Source organism: Salmo trutta, chromosome 10, assembly GCF_901001165.1.
Source record: "Salmo trutta chromosome 10, fSalTru1.1, whole genome shotgun sequence".
In the NCBI taxonomy this organism is placed as follows: Eukaryota; Metazoa; Chordata; class Actinopteri; order Salmoniformes; family Salmonidae; genus Salmo; species Salmo trutta.
Window position 1 is genome coordinate 20,041,066 of NC_042966.1, and position 17,559 is coordinate 20,058,624.

Consider the following 17,559-nt stretch of genomic DNA (forward strand, 5'->3'; position numbering starts at 1 on the left):
CAATTTGATGTTGTTTTAAATGGACAAAAAAAAGCTTTTCTTTCAAAACAAGGAAATGTCTCAGTGACCCCAAACTTTTGAACGGTAGTGTAGGTAACCAAACTTTTCCAATAGAACACTTTTTCAGACACTTTCAAAACTTTCAAAACCAACAAACCGTTGGCTCATTAGGCATTCAACAGGAAGTAAAGAAAAGTACAGTACTGTACAGTAGTGTCGATTTCAGTAGAGTAGAGCACATTAGAGTAGTATGTGCTGTATTATACTGTACTTTATTGTACTGTGCTGAACATATCTACTTTCCTGCGCTCTACTGTATGGTACTGAACTCTACTCTGCTGTGCTGTACTTTGATGTCCAAACTTGTGAAACAAAGACGTCTATGATTGGTTCAGATATGGTCTGTTCCGGACCAACCAAATGTGGTCTTGTTTGGGGATGGAGCTCACTAGAATAATAGCCAGTGTGTTGAATAATACCCAAATATGCAAAATAAGGATATTGCATATTTCTACCTTTTGTGTACCTATTCAGGATACATCACCATGAAGAGAATAATATCCATAATTACGAATTTCTGTATTGTACAGATCAGGGGCCCATGATGTAATCCATGATCATAATTCTGTTACCGGGTGTAAATCCATTTCACCTACTGTAGTTCAATAACCAAAATATTTTTTTTTTAACTCAAGATGTCATGTCATAGCCGACACCCCATTCTTTCTGCAGACATCTTTGAATCTTAATTCGGATTAGATGTTTAAGAGATTTGAAAAATGTGGTCGCGTAAAAAACTGAGGGAGATTTTACCCAAATTCTTTTACCAAATTCTTTTACTTTGTTCAAAGTAGTCCTTGTGCATAGAGTTGTATGGTTAGCAACATTTTGAAATCAATGGTTTTTGTTTGGCATACATTTTAAAGTGAAAATTCGGAGTCAAAGTGTAATTCCGTTACCGTGGAATTGCCATTCTACAGATTGCTGGGGAACATTAGGCTCTTCATCCATACATGGGGCCTTCAAGGGGTGTTGGGCTCTGTTGATGATCAGGGGGATCTGGAGATGTTCTTTTAAACCCTTTTTCAACTTCTATTTTTCTTACAGTCTGGAACACGAGGGCCGTGGTGCATGATGTCTGATGGTTGAATGTTGATATACTGTAGGGTCTTGACCCAATAAAGTTAATGGGATTTTACAATTCACATTCTCTCTCTTTTTATCCTCAGGACTTCGTCATCTACCTGCTGAACGGTTCAAGCACTTTGATTGGTCGATGTAGTGGCGAAGACAAGGAGAGGTCAAAGGTTGACTTCCCGCTCTCTGCCCCCGACATCCTGCCTCTTCACTGCTGCCTATGTCGTTATGACAACAACGATAAAGGTTGTTCCACCGTCCGCCTCCGTCCTTTCCACAGTGCTATGGTAACACGGAACGGGGAGACGTTGTCCAAAGAGGCAGGCCTTAGTCCAGGTGATGTCATCGGAATGGGACGTCACTACCTATTCTTGTTCAAGGAACCCACTTCCTGGGTTGTTATGCAGAAGGTGAATAAGTTTAGTCACTATAACCACGTTTCCATCCACAGTTTTCATGCGAGTAAAGTCATACCGTATTAAAAAAAAATCACTACAGCTGTGATGGAAACAGGGAGTTTTGGTACAATTTTATAAATGGCAACAAATAATTTGTTTGTTTGACATCGTGGGATTGAAAATGATGCGAGAAATGGCAGTGGAAAAGTATTTATGCGCAAATATTGATATAATAACCATAATATCGAAGTAAACTTGGAGTCACACGATGACATGGAAATCATGCAGTTTATTAGGCTACAGATGAAATAAATGATGATGAACTTCACACCGTGGTGAAAACGCACTGTGATCTTGATGCTCCTTTCCAATAAATATCGAGGGTCTGATTCTAGTGACGTGATGATCGATGCTTGACTTCCGTTTGACAAATACAAATATTTGAGCTCTTATCCATAATAATTTAATTATGTAGACTAGCCTACCTGCACAGCATACCCGCATTGTATTTGCGAGCTGTTGGCTAGAGCACATATGCTAATACCAGAGTTTTGCTATTTAACACAGTTTTTGTGATAAAAAAAATTGGTAGAGTTGAAAATGCAATGGAAACATAATGAACTTTAGATTTTTATTTGCTGTATGAAAACTTGAGGGAAAAAGTACATTTTGTGTGCATTACATTTGATCTGCAACAAGTCCATTTGGTGGAAACACACCACTGGCTGGAAAATTATATTTTCTTTATGCCGATTCGAGAATATTTGCATGAAAATCAGTCTCCAGTTGTATGGAAACCTAGCTTATGAAAACATTTAGAACAATTTTGTTCTAGCTCTGTGTTTGTTACAAAACAGATATTTTTTGGGTAGGTTTTAAGGTTAAAGTTTTACTTCTGACGCATTTTGTTTTTAGGTGAAGGACCCCACTTCTTCTCCCGATCCTACAGTTACTGCTGCTCCCGGGGTTCTGCCCCAGGCCACTACACTCGCTACTAGTGAACCAGCACTCTGCAACACCTGTATCTCAGCTAGGAGGGAATCTAGTGGGACCAGAGAAATAAGGTAACATCTGCTCACAGGTTGCTGCTCCTCCAAGCTTTTAGTGATACAGGTCGTTATTGTAAATTATGAAGATTAAATAAAAAACGATTCACAAGTTTAAGGACCAGACATTGAAATGGGTTTAGAATATTTATTGAGGAAATGAGAATGAGGATTCAGGAGGGGAATGAGAATGGACTGGATGAAGCCGAGAGCTACAGATGAAGGATCCAGAGGGGTAGAGTTTGGCTTGGAGTCTCAGGTAGACATCATCATCAGGCAGTGGTAGTAGGCTGCTGTGGTGATGGAAATCTCCCCATGAGATCCTTAGAAGAACATAAGAGATACTAGATAGAAGGCGGGATGCTAAACTTGATAAAGCTCGTAAACACACAGCATCGTGCCACGTGATATGCGCTGCAGAACAAACAGGAAGAACGTTAGTTTGGTCAGTTTTAAGTAGGGTGGCAGTGGTGATTAAGGAGAATGAGGACAGGTCGGGAGGCTGATTAGCAATGAGTTGCAGCTAATGCTTGTTGAGTTGCTAGGGAGCTGCGCTCAATGCAACTAATTAAAGTGTTGCATTCAAGTCTGGTCCTCTCCTGAATTTTTGTTCATTCTTAACACCATTAAAACATTTTTTAACTAGACACGTTTCCACTGACATGGTCTTCGTCAGGTCTAGAAGGGCCACAGCTTGCCTAAAAAACCCTGAGGGTCGCGACCTGAACCTACTCTACGTTGTGGAGCATGAGGATGCCGTCGTCAAGGAAATCATTGCCATGGGGAGTGTCCATAGAGACAAGCCGCCGTTGACTGTAGCATTCCTGCTGAGTGTGTGTGTCGAACATTCCGCCACACACCTCCAAACCTCAGACCTCCGCAGACTACTGCTGCTCATAGCCAGCCAGGTCCAGAATGCCATGTGGGTAAGTGACGTTACTGTATGTTACTTTATATTCAATATGGCTGTATGAGTGATCATCTCTTATTTTCTCTTAAAGTGTATGTGATAAATGATATAACTATATTTGGATCAGAAAAGTTTGTAGGCCTAATATTTCATTTTGTCCCAATGCTTTGTAACAGGAACACACCAAGGAGCTTGCTGCTAATCAACCAGAAGTGTGAGTGCCTGCACAAGGCCAAATATTTCCATCTCTGTATTACACAGAGTTATACAGTACCAGTCAAACGTTTGGACACACCTACTCATTCCAGGGTTTTTCTTCATTTTTTACTGTTTTCTACGTTGTAGAATAATAATGAAGACATCAAAACTATGAAATAACACATATGTAGTTACCAGAAAAGTGTTAAACAAATCAAAATATATTTTATATTTGAGATTCTTATTTGGTAAAAGACCAAGTCAATATTATGTGAAGTACAGCTCAAATAAGTAAATAGAAACGACAGTCCATGAATTTCATGACATGAATTTCAATCAATGCGGAAAATGTCAAGAACTTTGAACGTTTCTTCAACTGCAGTCGCAAAAACCATCAAACGCTATGATGAAACTGGCTCTCATGAGGACCACCACAGGAAAGGAAGACCCAGAGTTACCTCTGCTGCAGAGGATAAGTTCATTAGAGTTAACTGCACCTCAGATTGCAGCCCAAATAAATGCTTCAGAGTTCAAGTAACAGACACATCTCAACATCAACTGTTCAGAGGAGACTGCACGAATCAGGCCTTCATGGTCGAATTGCTGCAAAGAAACCACTACTAAAGGACACCAATAAGAATAAGAGACTTGCTTGGGCCAAGAAACACAAGCAATGGACATTAGACTGGTGGAAATCTGTCCTTTGATCTGATGAGTCCAAATTTGAGATGTATGGTTCTAACCGCTGTGCCTTTGTGAGACGCAGAGTAGGTGAACGGATAATGTCAGCATGTGTGGTTTCCACCATGAAGCATGGAGGAGGAGGTGTGATGGTGTGGGGGTGCTTTGCTTATGACACTGCCTGTGATTAATTTAGAATTCAAGGCACACTTAACCAGCATGGCTACCACAGCATTCTGCAGCGATACGCCATCCCATCTGGTTTGCAGGTGGGACTATCATTAGTTTTTCAACAGGACAATGACCCAAAACACACCTCCAGGCTGTGTAAGGGCTATTTGACGAATTGAGTGCTGCATGAGATCACCTGACCTCAACCCAATTGAGATGGTTTGGGATGAGTTGGACCGCAGAGTGAAGGAAAAGCAGCCAACAAGTGGTCATGTGGGAACTCCTTCAAAAAAGGAAAAGCATTCCTCATGAAGCTGGTTGAGAGAATACCAAGAGTGCAAAGCTGTCATCAAGGTAAAGGGTGGCTACTTTGAAGAATCTCAAATATAAAATATATTTTGATTTGTTTAACACTTTTTTTGGTTACTACATGATTCCATATGTGTTATTTCATAGTTTTAATGTCTTGACTAATATTCTACAATGTAGAAAATAGTACAAATAAAGACTGGTACTGTACTTGCCACTGTATGATTATAGGCATAGGATCTGATTCCAGATCTGTTCCTTGGTATCCCAGTCTCTGTAGTGACCCAGAGGAGCAGCAGACTCTCAACCTGGCAGAACTGGTCTCAGGCCTGCGTACCCTGGTGGTCTGGATGTCCAACGCCCTGGAGCTGCTGTATTACATTCAACAACAGATGCCCCAAACACTGGCCTGGAGGTCACACATGGAACAAGGGGTGGAGGCAGAGGGAGAGGAACACAATGACAAGGGGGATGAAGAGAGGGAGGAGGAGAGTATAGGTTAGTTTTGGGCTTTTCTAGCCTAGCCTCACCTTCTAGCCAGGGGACTAAAAGAGTCTAAAGAAAGCCTACTAAGAACTTTACGTAGGATCCATAACATCTATTAAGACATTTACCTATATTTTCTGTTTGTTGTCAGCCCTGTTGGAGATAAGGCTGTCGTGTGTGAGGTCGGCCAGTGAAGAAGCCATGACGGTTCTGGAGGAAGTTATCATGTTGACCTTTCAGCAGTGTGTCTACTACCTCACCAAGGTCAGTATTCCACACACCTGAACTTTAAACTCCATCAGTCACATTTTTAGTGAGTTCAGCACCAGAGACTAGACCAGGGGTACACAACTCTGGCCTACAACTGCAGAACTTTAAAGGACTAAACTCCTCAGCAACACTCTACATATCCCCTGATGTAGTAGTTAGCTCACCTTGCTTTAGCTTTTCCCTTCAGGGCCTGATGGGTTTGTTGTGTCTCTTAGTCTGAGAAAGAAAAACAGAGAGGGAGTCGGTACAAAGAGTCCAGTTAGTTAGTCCTCTCTAGAGTAGAGCCCTGAGAGAGGTTTTCTGATAGAGCAGCCTTATTGGACTGCTACACTGGGGGCTTTATTGCTGGCCACAGACAGACAGCAGGAGTATTGTAGGGCTGTGTGTGCGCGTACGTCAGGCCTCTTGTCATTAAGGAGTTTAGAAGTGTTGCCAGGTGTGTGTGTGTGTGTGTGTGTGTGTGTGTGTGTGTGTGTGTGTGTGTGTGTGTGTGTGTGTGTGTGTGTGTGTGTGTGTGTGTGTGTGTGTGTGTGTGTGTGTGTGTGTGTATACTGTTTGAGAGGACCTATTGGCAGCTGGGGTACAGCTGGTTGCCCTATATCAGTCGGCACACCATCAGTCAGTGTGTAGTCTGACAAAGAATTCCACAATGGAAGTTTACTTTGTCATCTTTTGATCACTCCTTGGAGAGGGTCAGGGATAGTTGTTCGACACAGTCCTAGTCATAGACACAGTCCTCACCCACCTCCACCACCCTCTGCCTAACCCTGCCTGTGACCTGTGACTGCACACTACAGTACCACCCAAACCAAGAGAACATGACTTAGTCATGTACAGGTTGCCACGTCAAGCGTTAGCCATGTTAGCATTAGCATTAGCCAAGGTAAATTAACTCAAGCCGAGCGTTAGGTGCAGCCTATGCTAAATGCTACGCTAACTGGAAGTCAGTTGTATGCTTACTGAGGCAGACGAGGCCATGGCACCGTTCCGTATCTGTTTCCTGTCCAGGAAGGAAGTGGGAGGGAAAGAGCATCATCACTATAGTTTATCCAAAGAGGAAACAGATTAGATTCCCGGAGAGGGTTCAGGGATAGGCAGGCTAGCAGGTTAGCAACGGTGACCTATTGAACTGTACAAATCAAATCAAAGTTTATTTGTCACGTGCTCCGAATACAGCAGGTGTAGACCTTACAGTGAAATGCTTACTTACAGGCTCTAACCAATAGTGCAAAAAAGGTGTTAGGTGATCATGAAGCTCCCAACCGCATGACAGCATTGGTGCTATGGCATTTCAACTGACTCAGTCTACAGATAATGACAAGTCATTCATCCAACAGATACAACCTTCTCTGTTATGTCTCCTGGGTTTCATAACCACGTCTTTATAACAATTCAATTATGATGAGACAGGAGACTGGAAACACTTCAACCATTTATCTGGAACATGATCATCTTAACACACATAACTCCCATGATGCTCTGCGGCACAACCCCAATATACAACATCTCCTCCCCACCTAGTTAAATTGTCCACATTGTGAACGACAATAATTGTTCTACAAGTCCAAGCATCTAGGTTCCAGCCTAACTCTTGTAGGGTAACGGCGGTCAACCTGACTCTCAACGTCTCTAGACTGAGGCGTTGACAGGTGTAGGTATTTGAGTAGCCTGTGTCACAGTCTCATCACATACTTGTGATGTTGTGGCTGAGTCAGTGTTGTGAGAACATGACTGTGAGCCCCTAGGTGATGATGACTGGGTTAGGGTGTCACCCAGTAACAATTCTGGACCCATCATGACTGGTGGTTCTGTCGGTGTGGCTTTACTCAACAGTAACTGCCCACTGGGCACACTTCGTAATTGGGTAACATTTGGTTGAGACGTTGATCAACAAGATTACAACTTACCGTAAATTCCGGACTATAAGCCGCAACTTTTTTCCCACGCTTTGAACCTCGCGGCTTAAACAATGACGCAGCTAATATATGGATTTTTCCCGCTTTCAATTTTTTTTCTTCCAAAAAAGCACATTCTGTGACGTGCTCAGTTTTTTGGCGGCATGAAGCTTTCATTAGACCAATGAAATTGCCGAACGGGTTAAGGTCAAACAACTTTTTGGTTTACTGTTTCGATTAAATCGAGCGCTCTCAAACTTCCCATCATTCTGATTACGGTAGTCATTTTGTCACCCTCATCATGGCAAAGACACGGAGAAATGCATATGATGCAGCTTTCAAGTTGAAGGCGATTGATCTGGCTGTTGGAAAAGGAAATAGAGCTGCTGCACGGGAGCTTGGTCTTAATGAGTCGATGATAAGACGTTGGAAACAGCAGCGTAAGGAATTGACTCAGTGCAAAAAGACAACTAAAGCTTACTGCTAATTTTTTATTTTTTGTTACAAGCCGTGTTTCGTTAAAGCCTATTTATTTTTGTTACAAGCCGTGTTTTGTTAAAGCCTGTGTAAAGTTAATTTGTTTCAATGTACCGGTAGGCACCTGCGGCTTATCGACATGTGCGGCTTATTTATGTTAAAAAAATATATATATATATATAAATTCAGTGGATGCGGCTTATATTCAGGTGCGCTTAATAGTCCGGAAATTACGGTATGTATATTCACCTACTCAAAGAGACGGCCAACAGTTATTTTTTAATTTTGGTAAGATCGAGTTTGAAAACTATACTTGACTAATAATTACCTCAGTGCATTCATAAAGTATTCAGACCCCTTGAATTTTTGCACATTTTATTACATTACAGCCTTATTCTAAAATGTATTACATAATGTTTTCCCCTCATCAATCTACACACAATACCCCATAATGGCAAAGCAAAAACAGGCTTTTAGAAATTTTTGCAAAAAAAACAACTAATAACTGAAATACCTTATTTACATAAGTATTCAGACCCTTTGCTATGAGACTCGAAAATGAGCTCAGGTGCATACAGTTTCCATTGATCGTCCTTGAGATGTTTCTACAACTTGATTGGAGTCCACCTGTGGTAAATTCAATTGATTGGACATGATTTGAAAAGGCACACCCTTGTCTATATAAGGTCCCACAGTTGACAGTGCATGTCAGAGCAAAAACCAATCCATGAGGTCAAAGGATTTGTCCAGAGAGCTCTGAGACAGGATTGTGTTGAGGCACAGATCTGGGGAAGGGTACCAAAACATTTCTGCAGCTTTGAAGGTCCCCAAGAACACAGTGGCCTACTCATTCTTAACTTAAAGAAGTTTGGAACCACCAAGACTCTTCCTAGAGCTGGCCAAACTGAGCAATCGGGGCAGAAGGGCCTTGGTCAGAGAGGTGATCAAGAACCCGATGGTCACTCTGACAGAGCTCCAGAATTCCTCTGTGGAGATGGGAGAACCTTCCAGAAGGACAACCATCTCTGCAGCACTCCACCATTCAGGCCTTTATGGTAGAGTGGCCAGACGGAAGCCACTCCTCAGAAAAAGGCACATGACAGCCCACTTGGAGTTTGCCAAAAGGCACGTAAAGACTCTCAGAGCATGAGAAATAAGATTCTCTGGTCTGATGAAACCAAGATTGAACTCTTTGGCCTGAATGCCAAGCGTCACATCTGGAGGAAACCTGGAACCATCCCTACGGTGAAGCATTGTGGTGGCAGCATCATGCTGTGATGTTTTTCATCAGCAGGGACTGGGAGACTAGATCCTTGATGGAAAACTGATCCAGAGCGCTCAAGACCTCAGACTGGGGCAAAGGTTCAGCTTCCAACAGGACAATGACCCTAAGCGAACAGCCAAGACAACGCAGGAGTGGCTTCGGGACAAGTCTCTGAATGTTCTTGAGTGGCCCAGCCAGAGGCCGGACTTGAACCCGATCGAACATCTCTGGAGAGACCTGAAAATAGCAGTGCATCGACACTCCCCATCCAACCTGACAGAGCTTGAGAAGATCTGCAGAGAAGAACGGGAGAAACTCCCCCAATACAGGTGTGCCAGGCTTGTAGCGTCATACCCAAGAAGATTCAAGGCTGTAATCGCTGCCAAAGGTGCTTCAACAAAGTACTAAGTAAAGGGTCTGAATACTTACGTAAATGTGATTTGTCCGGGGGGGGGGGGGGTGGGGGTTTAATACATTTGCAAGAATTGTGTGTAGATTGATGAGAAAAGTATATATTTTATCAATTTTAGAATAATAACATAATACAATTTGGAAAAAGAATACTGAATACTTTCTTTTAATATATATTTTACTCAAACCACACCACGGGCAGTTTGTTTGACACCCCTGCTGTAATGTCTTTCATGCTACCCAGCTCTCCATTAAAGACTTGTACATGTTTATTTAAGATGGCCGGTAGGCTTGTGTCTCCATGTGTCATTGCAATCCAGTGTGATTCACAAACTGCCCAGTAGTGATGAATAGTCCCCTTTCACGACGTAGAGTGGGAACTTTTCAGTTTGTCCATTTAACTAAACCGTGACCTCAGTGATGCCTCTCACGGCGACAGATTCACCTGTGTAAGTCTAACACGATGTGTACTTGTTGAAGTGGAAAATGTTTGTCTTTTTGCAGACTGTGTCTGACATGAGATACAACTGCCCCTGTGTCTATCTCCATATGCACTGGTTGCCTCTAGCAACTGAGAGAAATAGTAGCCCTGCCACAGTCCGTATATTCAGTTCGACTTCCTCGTCGGATGAGTCATTCATCTCAGTGGTCTCTTGCTCAAAAGCGGGAACATGTCTCTTTGTCCTTTTGTTGGAATGTTTCTTTCTTCTTTTCAGACTTTGACATTTTCTCTTTTTGTTTCTGCACGCTTGCTCAGTGAGGCCCTTTTTTAACACAGGCTCGGCAATCCATGTCCTTACACCAGCATACAGGCGCCTGATGTCCCCCCGTGCCACAGCGGAAGCATGTGCCTTCATTTCTCTATCTGTGATTTTCAGTTCCAGCTCTGTGCACTTTTCCTGATGAACTCAACTGCTGAGCCTCTTTAGCAGCTAGTTCCATGGACACACTGACCTTCAATGGCTCTTGACACGGTCAGATTACTTTCAGTCAATAGTCTCTTTTGTGTAGCTTCACTCTGTAGCCCACATACTAGTCTGTCTTTAATGTTGTCATCAATAAACTCTGATAGCTTATTTAATGCAGCAGCAAAGCATTGTCACTGATTCTCCCTCTTCCGGATTTCTTCTGTGGAACCTAAACCTTTCAGCAATAACTAGTGGTTTTGGTGAAACGTGTTCTTTCAGTAATTCCACAATATCCCTATACGTCTTATTACCTGACCTGACTGGCTGTAGGGGCAGCAGGTAACCTAGTGGTTAGAGCTGACAAGGTAAAAAATCTGTTGTTCTGCCCCTGAGCAAGGCAGTTAACCCACTGTTTCCCGGGCGCCGAAGACGTGGATGTCGATTAAGGCAGCCCTCCGCACCTCTCTGATTCAGAGAGGTACAACTGAAAAATGAAGGCACGTGCTTCCGCTGTGCTTCCCCTTTCCCCTGTAGCAGGCTACATAGTAAACTAATGTCTTTGGCCCCGTACACAAAAACTAATTGCACAATGTTGTCCTCATCAATGTAATTTGCAATAACAAAATATTCAAACCATTTGTTATGAGCTCCACTGCTCAACACTTTCATCAAGCTGTCCAACATTTCAAACAATTCCAGACATTTTTCATTTCTCAATAGGCTCCTGATTATCGCTCACTTAAATATTGTCCTCAACCACATTTTCCTCAGTCACGTGATCTTCATTCACTTCACTCACTGACTTTTCATCCTCAAGTTAGCTCATTTAGCAGTTTTTAATTCCAGAGTTTGTCTTCACAGTTGAATAAATGTTCTTTCCTTTACTGTATATCCCTCCCATTTTAATCTCTTTGTTTTCCTTCTACGACGTCCATCTTGAATCCTTTTCTGCTGTTCATGACGACGCTAACTCTCTCTCTTAGCTAGCTCGACTATTCACGTGCCTCTGCTAGCAATACACTGTGGTAACATAGAGCCAGTACCACGGAAAATAAGTTAATAATCTTCTGGACAGAATAGTTGCTATAGGTTTAGACTTACTCGTCGTCAATCTTTTGTTATGTCACCTGGGTTTCATAACCACATCTTTATAACAATTCAATAATGATGAGACGGGAGACAGGAATACAGGTCAACCATTTATCTGAAACGTGATCATCTCAACACACACAACTTCCATGATGCTCTGCAACACAACCCCAACACACAACACTCTAGATAAGTTTGTGGTTTACATATTTTTGCACAATGCAGAAGGAAATGGCTGTCCAGTCTGTGAACTACCTGGCCTCAGTATCCATTTCTGCTGTGCTGGGATGCATTTGAGTCATACGATCCTGAGGGTTTCCAGATGTTTAGGTCATGTATGTTCATTCATGGATGACAATGTAATACTTATTGCTATATCTAAATTCATGTAAATCTAGTGGTTTATTGGTGTGTCTGATGATTCCTTTTTCCAAATCTATCCTCAATCTCTGTTTTGAGCTCATGATCCTACTCAAGCTGTGTAGTCCTAGTGATTGTGTGGTTCTAAGCTTGTGTTGCTCCTAGAGCTGTGCAGAGCTCTGTAGTTCTGGTGATTGTGTTGCTCCTAGAGCTGTGCAGAGCTCTGTAGTTCTGGTGATTTTGTGTTGCTCCTAGAGCTGTGCAGAGCTCTGTAGTTCTGGTGATTGTGTTGCTCCTAGAGCTGTGCAGAGCTCTGTAGTTCTGGTGATTGTGTTGCTCCTAGAGCTGTGCAGAGCTCTGTAGTTCTGGTGATTGTGTGGTTGGTGGGTTTCTCTGGATGTAGATCTCCTCATCGATCATATATGTCAGGACTAGAGCTCCAGTTAGTTCTGACAGTTGGACTGGACCAAACAATGCTAGGAATGTGTTAGCAGCAGAGGCGAGCTGTGTGTGCGTGTGCGCGCCAGGCTAACATTCATGGGGAAAGCTTCTCAAAGCCCCACTTCTTCACAGATCTCTATTCATCTTTGTATGGCAGCCAGGGTTATTTTTGATAGGAAAAGGGTGTTTATCGAGGGCTGCCTATATGTGTGACTATGTGTCAAGGTGTGTGTGTGCGTGTCTGTGGGGGGGTGTTCAAGAGACAGGAGCTCAGAATTTATATTCTCCCTCTCAATACTCTCCTTTGTCACACCGTTCTGAGACTACTGGTCTGGTCTGGGTGGGTGGGTGTGGGTGTGTTGCATGTGGGCCTGTACTGTGCATGTGCTACCGTTTTCTGAGCAAATTCAAATGTAAACCAAACAGAGCTGAATGGTCTGTCTAAAGCTATAATAACAGAAATGAAAGTGTGTGTGCTGATGTTGGGATCATGTCGTGCCATTCCATCTGGTGTAGGGGAAACAGATGCTGGTGTGGGCTGGAAAACAAAAGCCTCTTCTGGTGATCGTCCGGTCCCAGAGGAGGACCTGGCATGAACACACACACACACACACACTTTCAGCCTACAGGGCATGATAAGTGCCATGGCTACATGTGGCATTACAGTGAAACACTGGAACATGTTGAGGGTGGGTCATTGTTTTGTTGGGCATCTGGTGATGAGCTACATTTTCCAAATGAAAACATGGACACATTGTTTGGGTCTATTTCTCCTCATTTCCAGTGTCTCCTGTTTGGATGTCATGGGAAATGTTACGCTGATATATGCAACAGCTTAGGACTCATGAATGTACAGTATATAGGCTAATAAACCAGAGCAATAAGCATGGAGATATATAGTCACTATACTGCTGTACTATACTGTGAAGGGATGTGAAGGAGAGGAAGTCACTCAGAGTTTCTGTACTGTACCACTCAGCAGTTTATCATGCCAAGCCCACACAAGCCAGATTCACAGGCTTTTTTCACAATACATATTCAGCTCTGTAGGAATGTCAATCCACGGAGCTCACTGGCTGGTGTTTCCAGTGCCAAGTGAGATTGGGAAGAGGGGTGGGGTGGGGTAGAGGAGAGGAGAGTGCTGAGGGACAGGGATGGGGGGGCTTGTTCTGTCTGACTACAATTAGCCAGAACAAAGCTATCATTGTCATAGCTAGCCTGCCCTGTAGAGCAGAAGAAAGGGGGCTTTTGGCTGAGAAGAAATAAGAGAGAGAGAGTGGCTGCAGACATTAACTGTAGTCTAGTCTCCCACTACTCTCTCTGTCAGACCTCATCTCTGGTCAAACACCCACATTCACAGCGAAATCATTCTGCTGCAGGGGGAGCGGTATAATTTGTTATATTGTATATACAGTATCTTGTCTTTGTATCCCATCTAGACTCTGTACCCAATTCTGCCTAGTTTGCTGGACAGTGACCCATTCAGGGGGAGCAGTGGGCTGCTTCTCCCCGAGCAAAATGAGCCGTTCCTGGATAGCAGTGGTGTGCAGGTCCCTGGAGAGACAGACAAGGTTCTGGAGGTCCTGACAGAGACCAGCAGACTGCTACAGGACTGTCAGCTCCACCATGATATCTCCTCTCAGCTCCTGGCCTATCTCTTCTACTTCATCAATGCTTCACTGTTCAACACACTCATGGAGAGAGGTGAGGACACACATACACACACACACACATTCTCTTTCTACGTCATTAACACTGATCTTTTTGTGAGTGAAGGTTCAGAGGATGAATTCTACCAGTGGTCCAGAGGGGTCCATATCAGCGCTAACCTAGACCTGCTACTGGACTGGGCCCAAGGCTCTGGATCTGGACTGGGTGACTTAGTTGTGGAACATCTCCACACACTCTCTTCTGCTGTCAACCTACTGGCCACTCCAAGGGAACAACTAATGCAGGTCAGAGACGCTCATACACACCTGCATGTGCGCGCGCACACACACGGGAAAGGGGAGAGGTGACACACACACGCTCACCCCTCCACACACACATTTTCCCTGTAGTCCTCTTGGGAGTCCCTGCGGTGTGCGTTCCCCAGTCTGAGTCCAGCTCAGCTCCACCACCTGCTGAGAGGCTACAGCCCAGCCACACCCTGGCCCCCACACTGGGCCCCTTCTGATGAGGATCAACTAGCTACACAGAACACCGGTCAGTTGGTTGATTGTCTGCTGTTAGTCCACTATAGTAAACATCTGGCTTGTTTTGTGGCTTTGTTTTTTCACTGTTGCCATTTCAAACTGAGACAAGCAAACCAGCAACATAGACACAGTATTAAACCTATGATGACTACATGATATTTGTGCTACATGATCCTTTGATTTACTTTCTCTTAACCCCTCTTGCCCTCCTCTCACTAGCTGATATCCTGGAGAGTTTTGACAGCCACCCTCCCCTGGTGCTGCCCAGCTCTGGTTTCAGCCTGGGGCTCGGGGAAGAGGTGACAGACTCAGGCCTGGCTGGACAGCTCAGGAGGCTTCAGGAGTTTATCAGCAACCTGTCTGTCAAAGAGTCACCAGGGAACTTCAGTCATATGCACGCGCAACAGGTAACACATTTGGTTCACAACTGTTGCTTGAATTAATTAGACATGGGTTTATATCTATATGATACTGGTTTACTACTTTTTCGTGGACCTATTTTGTTCTAGAACTCTTTTAGAACTCATATGCTTTGTTCTGGAACTCCCACAGGATTATGCTGTTCCCACGGAAGCCAAGCTGACAAAAATGGCAACTCTCCCAAAGGCCTCCCTGGAGTCTCTCAAATCCCCCCCCGTAGAGAAGGTCCTACCTCTGGCCTCTCTCCCCAGCCCCTCTCCCCCATCACCCCCCTCTCAATTATCTACGCCCTCTCCCCTTCACCCTCCCTCCTTTCCCCCCCAGCAAAGCCCTTCTCCCCCAAGTGATTTGAACTCTTGTGGGGCCCTACTGACCCAGAAGCTGAAGAGCCTGGAGCTCCAGTTCAGAGAGACAGACCTAAGCCCCCTCACCCAGAGGAGGTCTGCCCTAGACCCCTCCTGCCTCCTCACCCCTCCTAACACCCCCCACAGCCTGGAGCTGGTTGAACCAGAGACTGAGCATCAGGAGGATGAAGAGGTGTTTACTCTAGAGCTACAGAGAGGAGATAGAGGACTGGGATTGGCTCTGGTGGATGCAAGGGTGAGTGACAGAGACGATGATATACACTTTAAAAAAAGTACTATTTGGATCAACCCCCCCAAAAAATACTTCCACTGATTACAAGTAAATTTGTCATTTGAAAAAAACCACATTTGTTGTAACCAAATATAAAATTCAATGCCAACAGTTATATTTGATTATTACCAAACCTATATTTCAAGTTACTTTTCCCCTTTCGTTAAACCTAATAAATAACAAATACAACCGAATGTCAACCTATTGGCCACGCCAAGGGAACAACTAATGCAGCTCAGAGATGCTCATACACAATGTGCATGCGTGCATACACACATGAGAGAGGGCAAGGGTGACACACTTAATGCAGATTTCTTTCCTTTGTAGTCCTCCTGGGAGTTACAAACAATTGGATTGTCTTATCCAGAGCAACTAACAGGAGCAATTAGGGTTAAGTGCCTTGCACAAGGGAACATGAACACATTTTTTTTGACCTAGTTGGCTCAGGGATTCAAACCAGCCTTCAGTTTCTGTCCTGACACTCTTAACCACTAGGCTACATTTAGTTACCACAATATCATAACTGACTATGGCTACCTTATGGCAGACATCTTATCAGGCTGTTTAGTATGCACTTCATGTGCACTTCATGTGCACTTATGGCAGTATCTTTACAGAAGCTGTCAGTATTCAGGTTTAAATTGGAAAAACATACAATAGACCAGATTAACTGGAATGACATTCAAACTCACGGGTGGACAAAAATAACAAACTGAAAGCCACGCCCCCAATAAACCACGCCTCCAACACTTCTTATTGGCTGCCACTGCAACATTGCCCCCACCGCTTTTCAATGCACATGCCATGAGGTGTTGAAAGCAATTAAGAAGCTTTCATTCAATTCCAAAAATCACATTGATCTGACAAATTCTTTATTTGATTTCAGACAAACTGAATAGAATAGGTTGAACAAACCAAAGTGTCATTTTAGATCATTCCAAAAGTGTACTCTTCTCTATTCTGACCCATCTGAAACATCCTGCAGCTTTCCAGGACCAGTGGTGTTTGTGCTGTCTGAGTGACTGGCCTTAACCTTGGTGAGGTTCATCTTTAGGTAATAACTCATTCTGAAAACATTCACTTTAGACCTCCCTGGTAGCCCTGATGGCTATCTGAGATAACTCACTCAGAGAAAAAACAACAAGGTCCAAGGTCAAATCAATGAAGCTCAGATGACAGGAGCAGCCATTTTTATCATTTCCTCTATCTGCCCTAAAAAACAGGTTTTGTCATATATAATTGTATGATGTTCTATACATACTCCTCCACACCTGGGTACAATAGTCCAGCATGGTGGTCTGAGAACTGTTTGTTTTCTTAAAAATAACAGATAGGTAAGAGCTTTTCAGGACTGGGTTTTAATCTGGGTTTGCATTTTTGAGGTAATTAGTAGACATGAGAGGATGCAAATGGCCTGCTTTTGGTATGCATTGTTTGGCCACTCGGTCTCTGGAAGTGTATTTTGTGTCAGACATTGCCTCCTGGTGGTCTGGAACTAAGTGCAATTTCGATGTTCATGAAACTCATGAACATGAGTAAATAACCTCATGTCACAGTGATTAAGGTTTACATGCACCAGGGCCGTAATTATAATATGTATTGGGGGGGACACCTCCCGCCCGATTTTTCAAATATGCTCAAAATGTCCCCGTCCCCCCCCAACGTATTGATATAAAAAAAATACAACTTTTTTTGTTGCTATGCTACGGCAGGCAACCACGCACCGCTGTCCGAAATAATCATTAGCAAATTTAATCATAATTATAACTTAACAAATTGCCATTATTATTACTACCGGTTCTAGTATTACGGTGTACTGCAGTTCTGCGTGTGGCTTGTCCAAGTGGTGTTGCCGTA

At 43.5% G+C, this 17,559-nt stretch overlaps 1 protein-coding gene across 2 annotated transcripts in view; it reads left to right on the forward strand.

The window, feature by feature from the left end:
* LOC115201296 (ras-interacting protein 1) overlaps positions 1–17,559 on the forward strand; it is a 51,087-nt gene that overhangs the window by 21,597 nt on the left and 11,931 nt on the right. For both annotated transcript variants that reach the window (XM_029764805.1, XM_029764807.1), the window contains exons 6-16: positions 1,230–1,547; positions 2,451–2,599; positions 3,258–3,507; positions 3,668–3,705; positions 5,122–5,348; positions 5,488–5,600; positions 13,891–14,155; positions 14,228–14,406; positions 14,512–14,656; positions 14,866–15,053; positions 15,199–15,666. In XM_029764805.1, the coding sequence (XP_029620665.1) occupies positions 1,230–1,547; positions 2,451–2,599; positions 3,258–3,507; positions 3,668–3,705; positions 5,122–5,348; positions 5,488–5,600; positions 13,891–14,155; positions 14,228–14,406; positions 14,512–14,656; positions 14,866–15,053; positions 15,199–15,666 (2,340 nt within the window). The remainder of the gene's footprint in view (positions 1–1,229; positions 1,548–2,450; positions 2,600–3,257; positions 3,508–3,667; positions 3,706–5,121; positions 5,349–5,487; positions 5,601–13,890; positions 14,156–14,227; positions 14,407–14,511; positions 14,657–14,865; positions 15,054–15,198; positions 15,667–17,559) is intronic.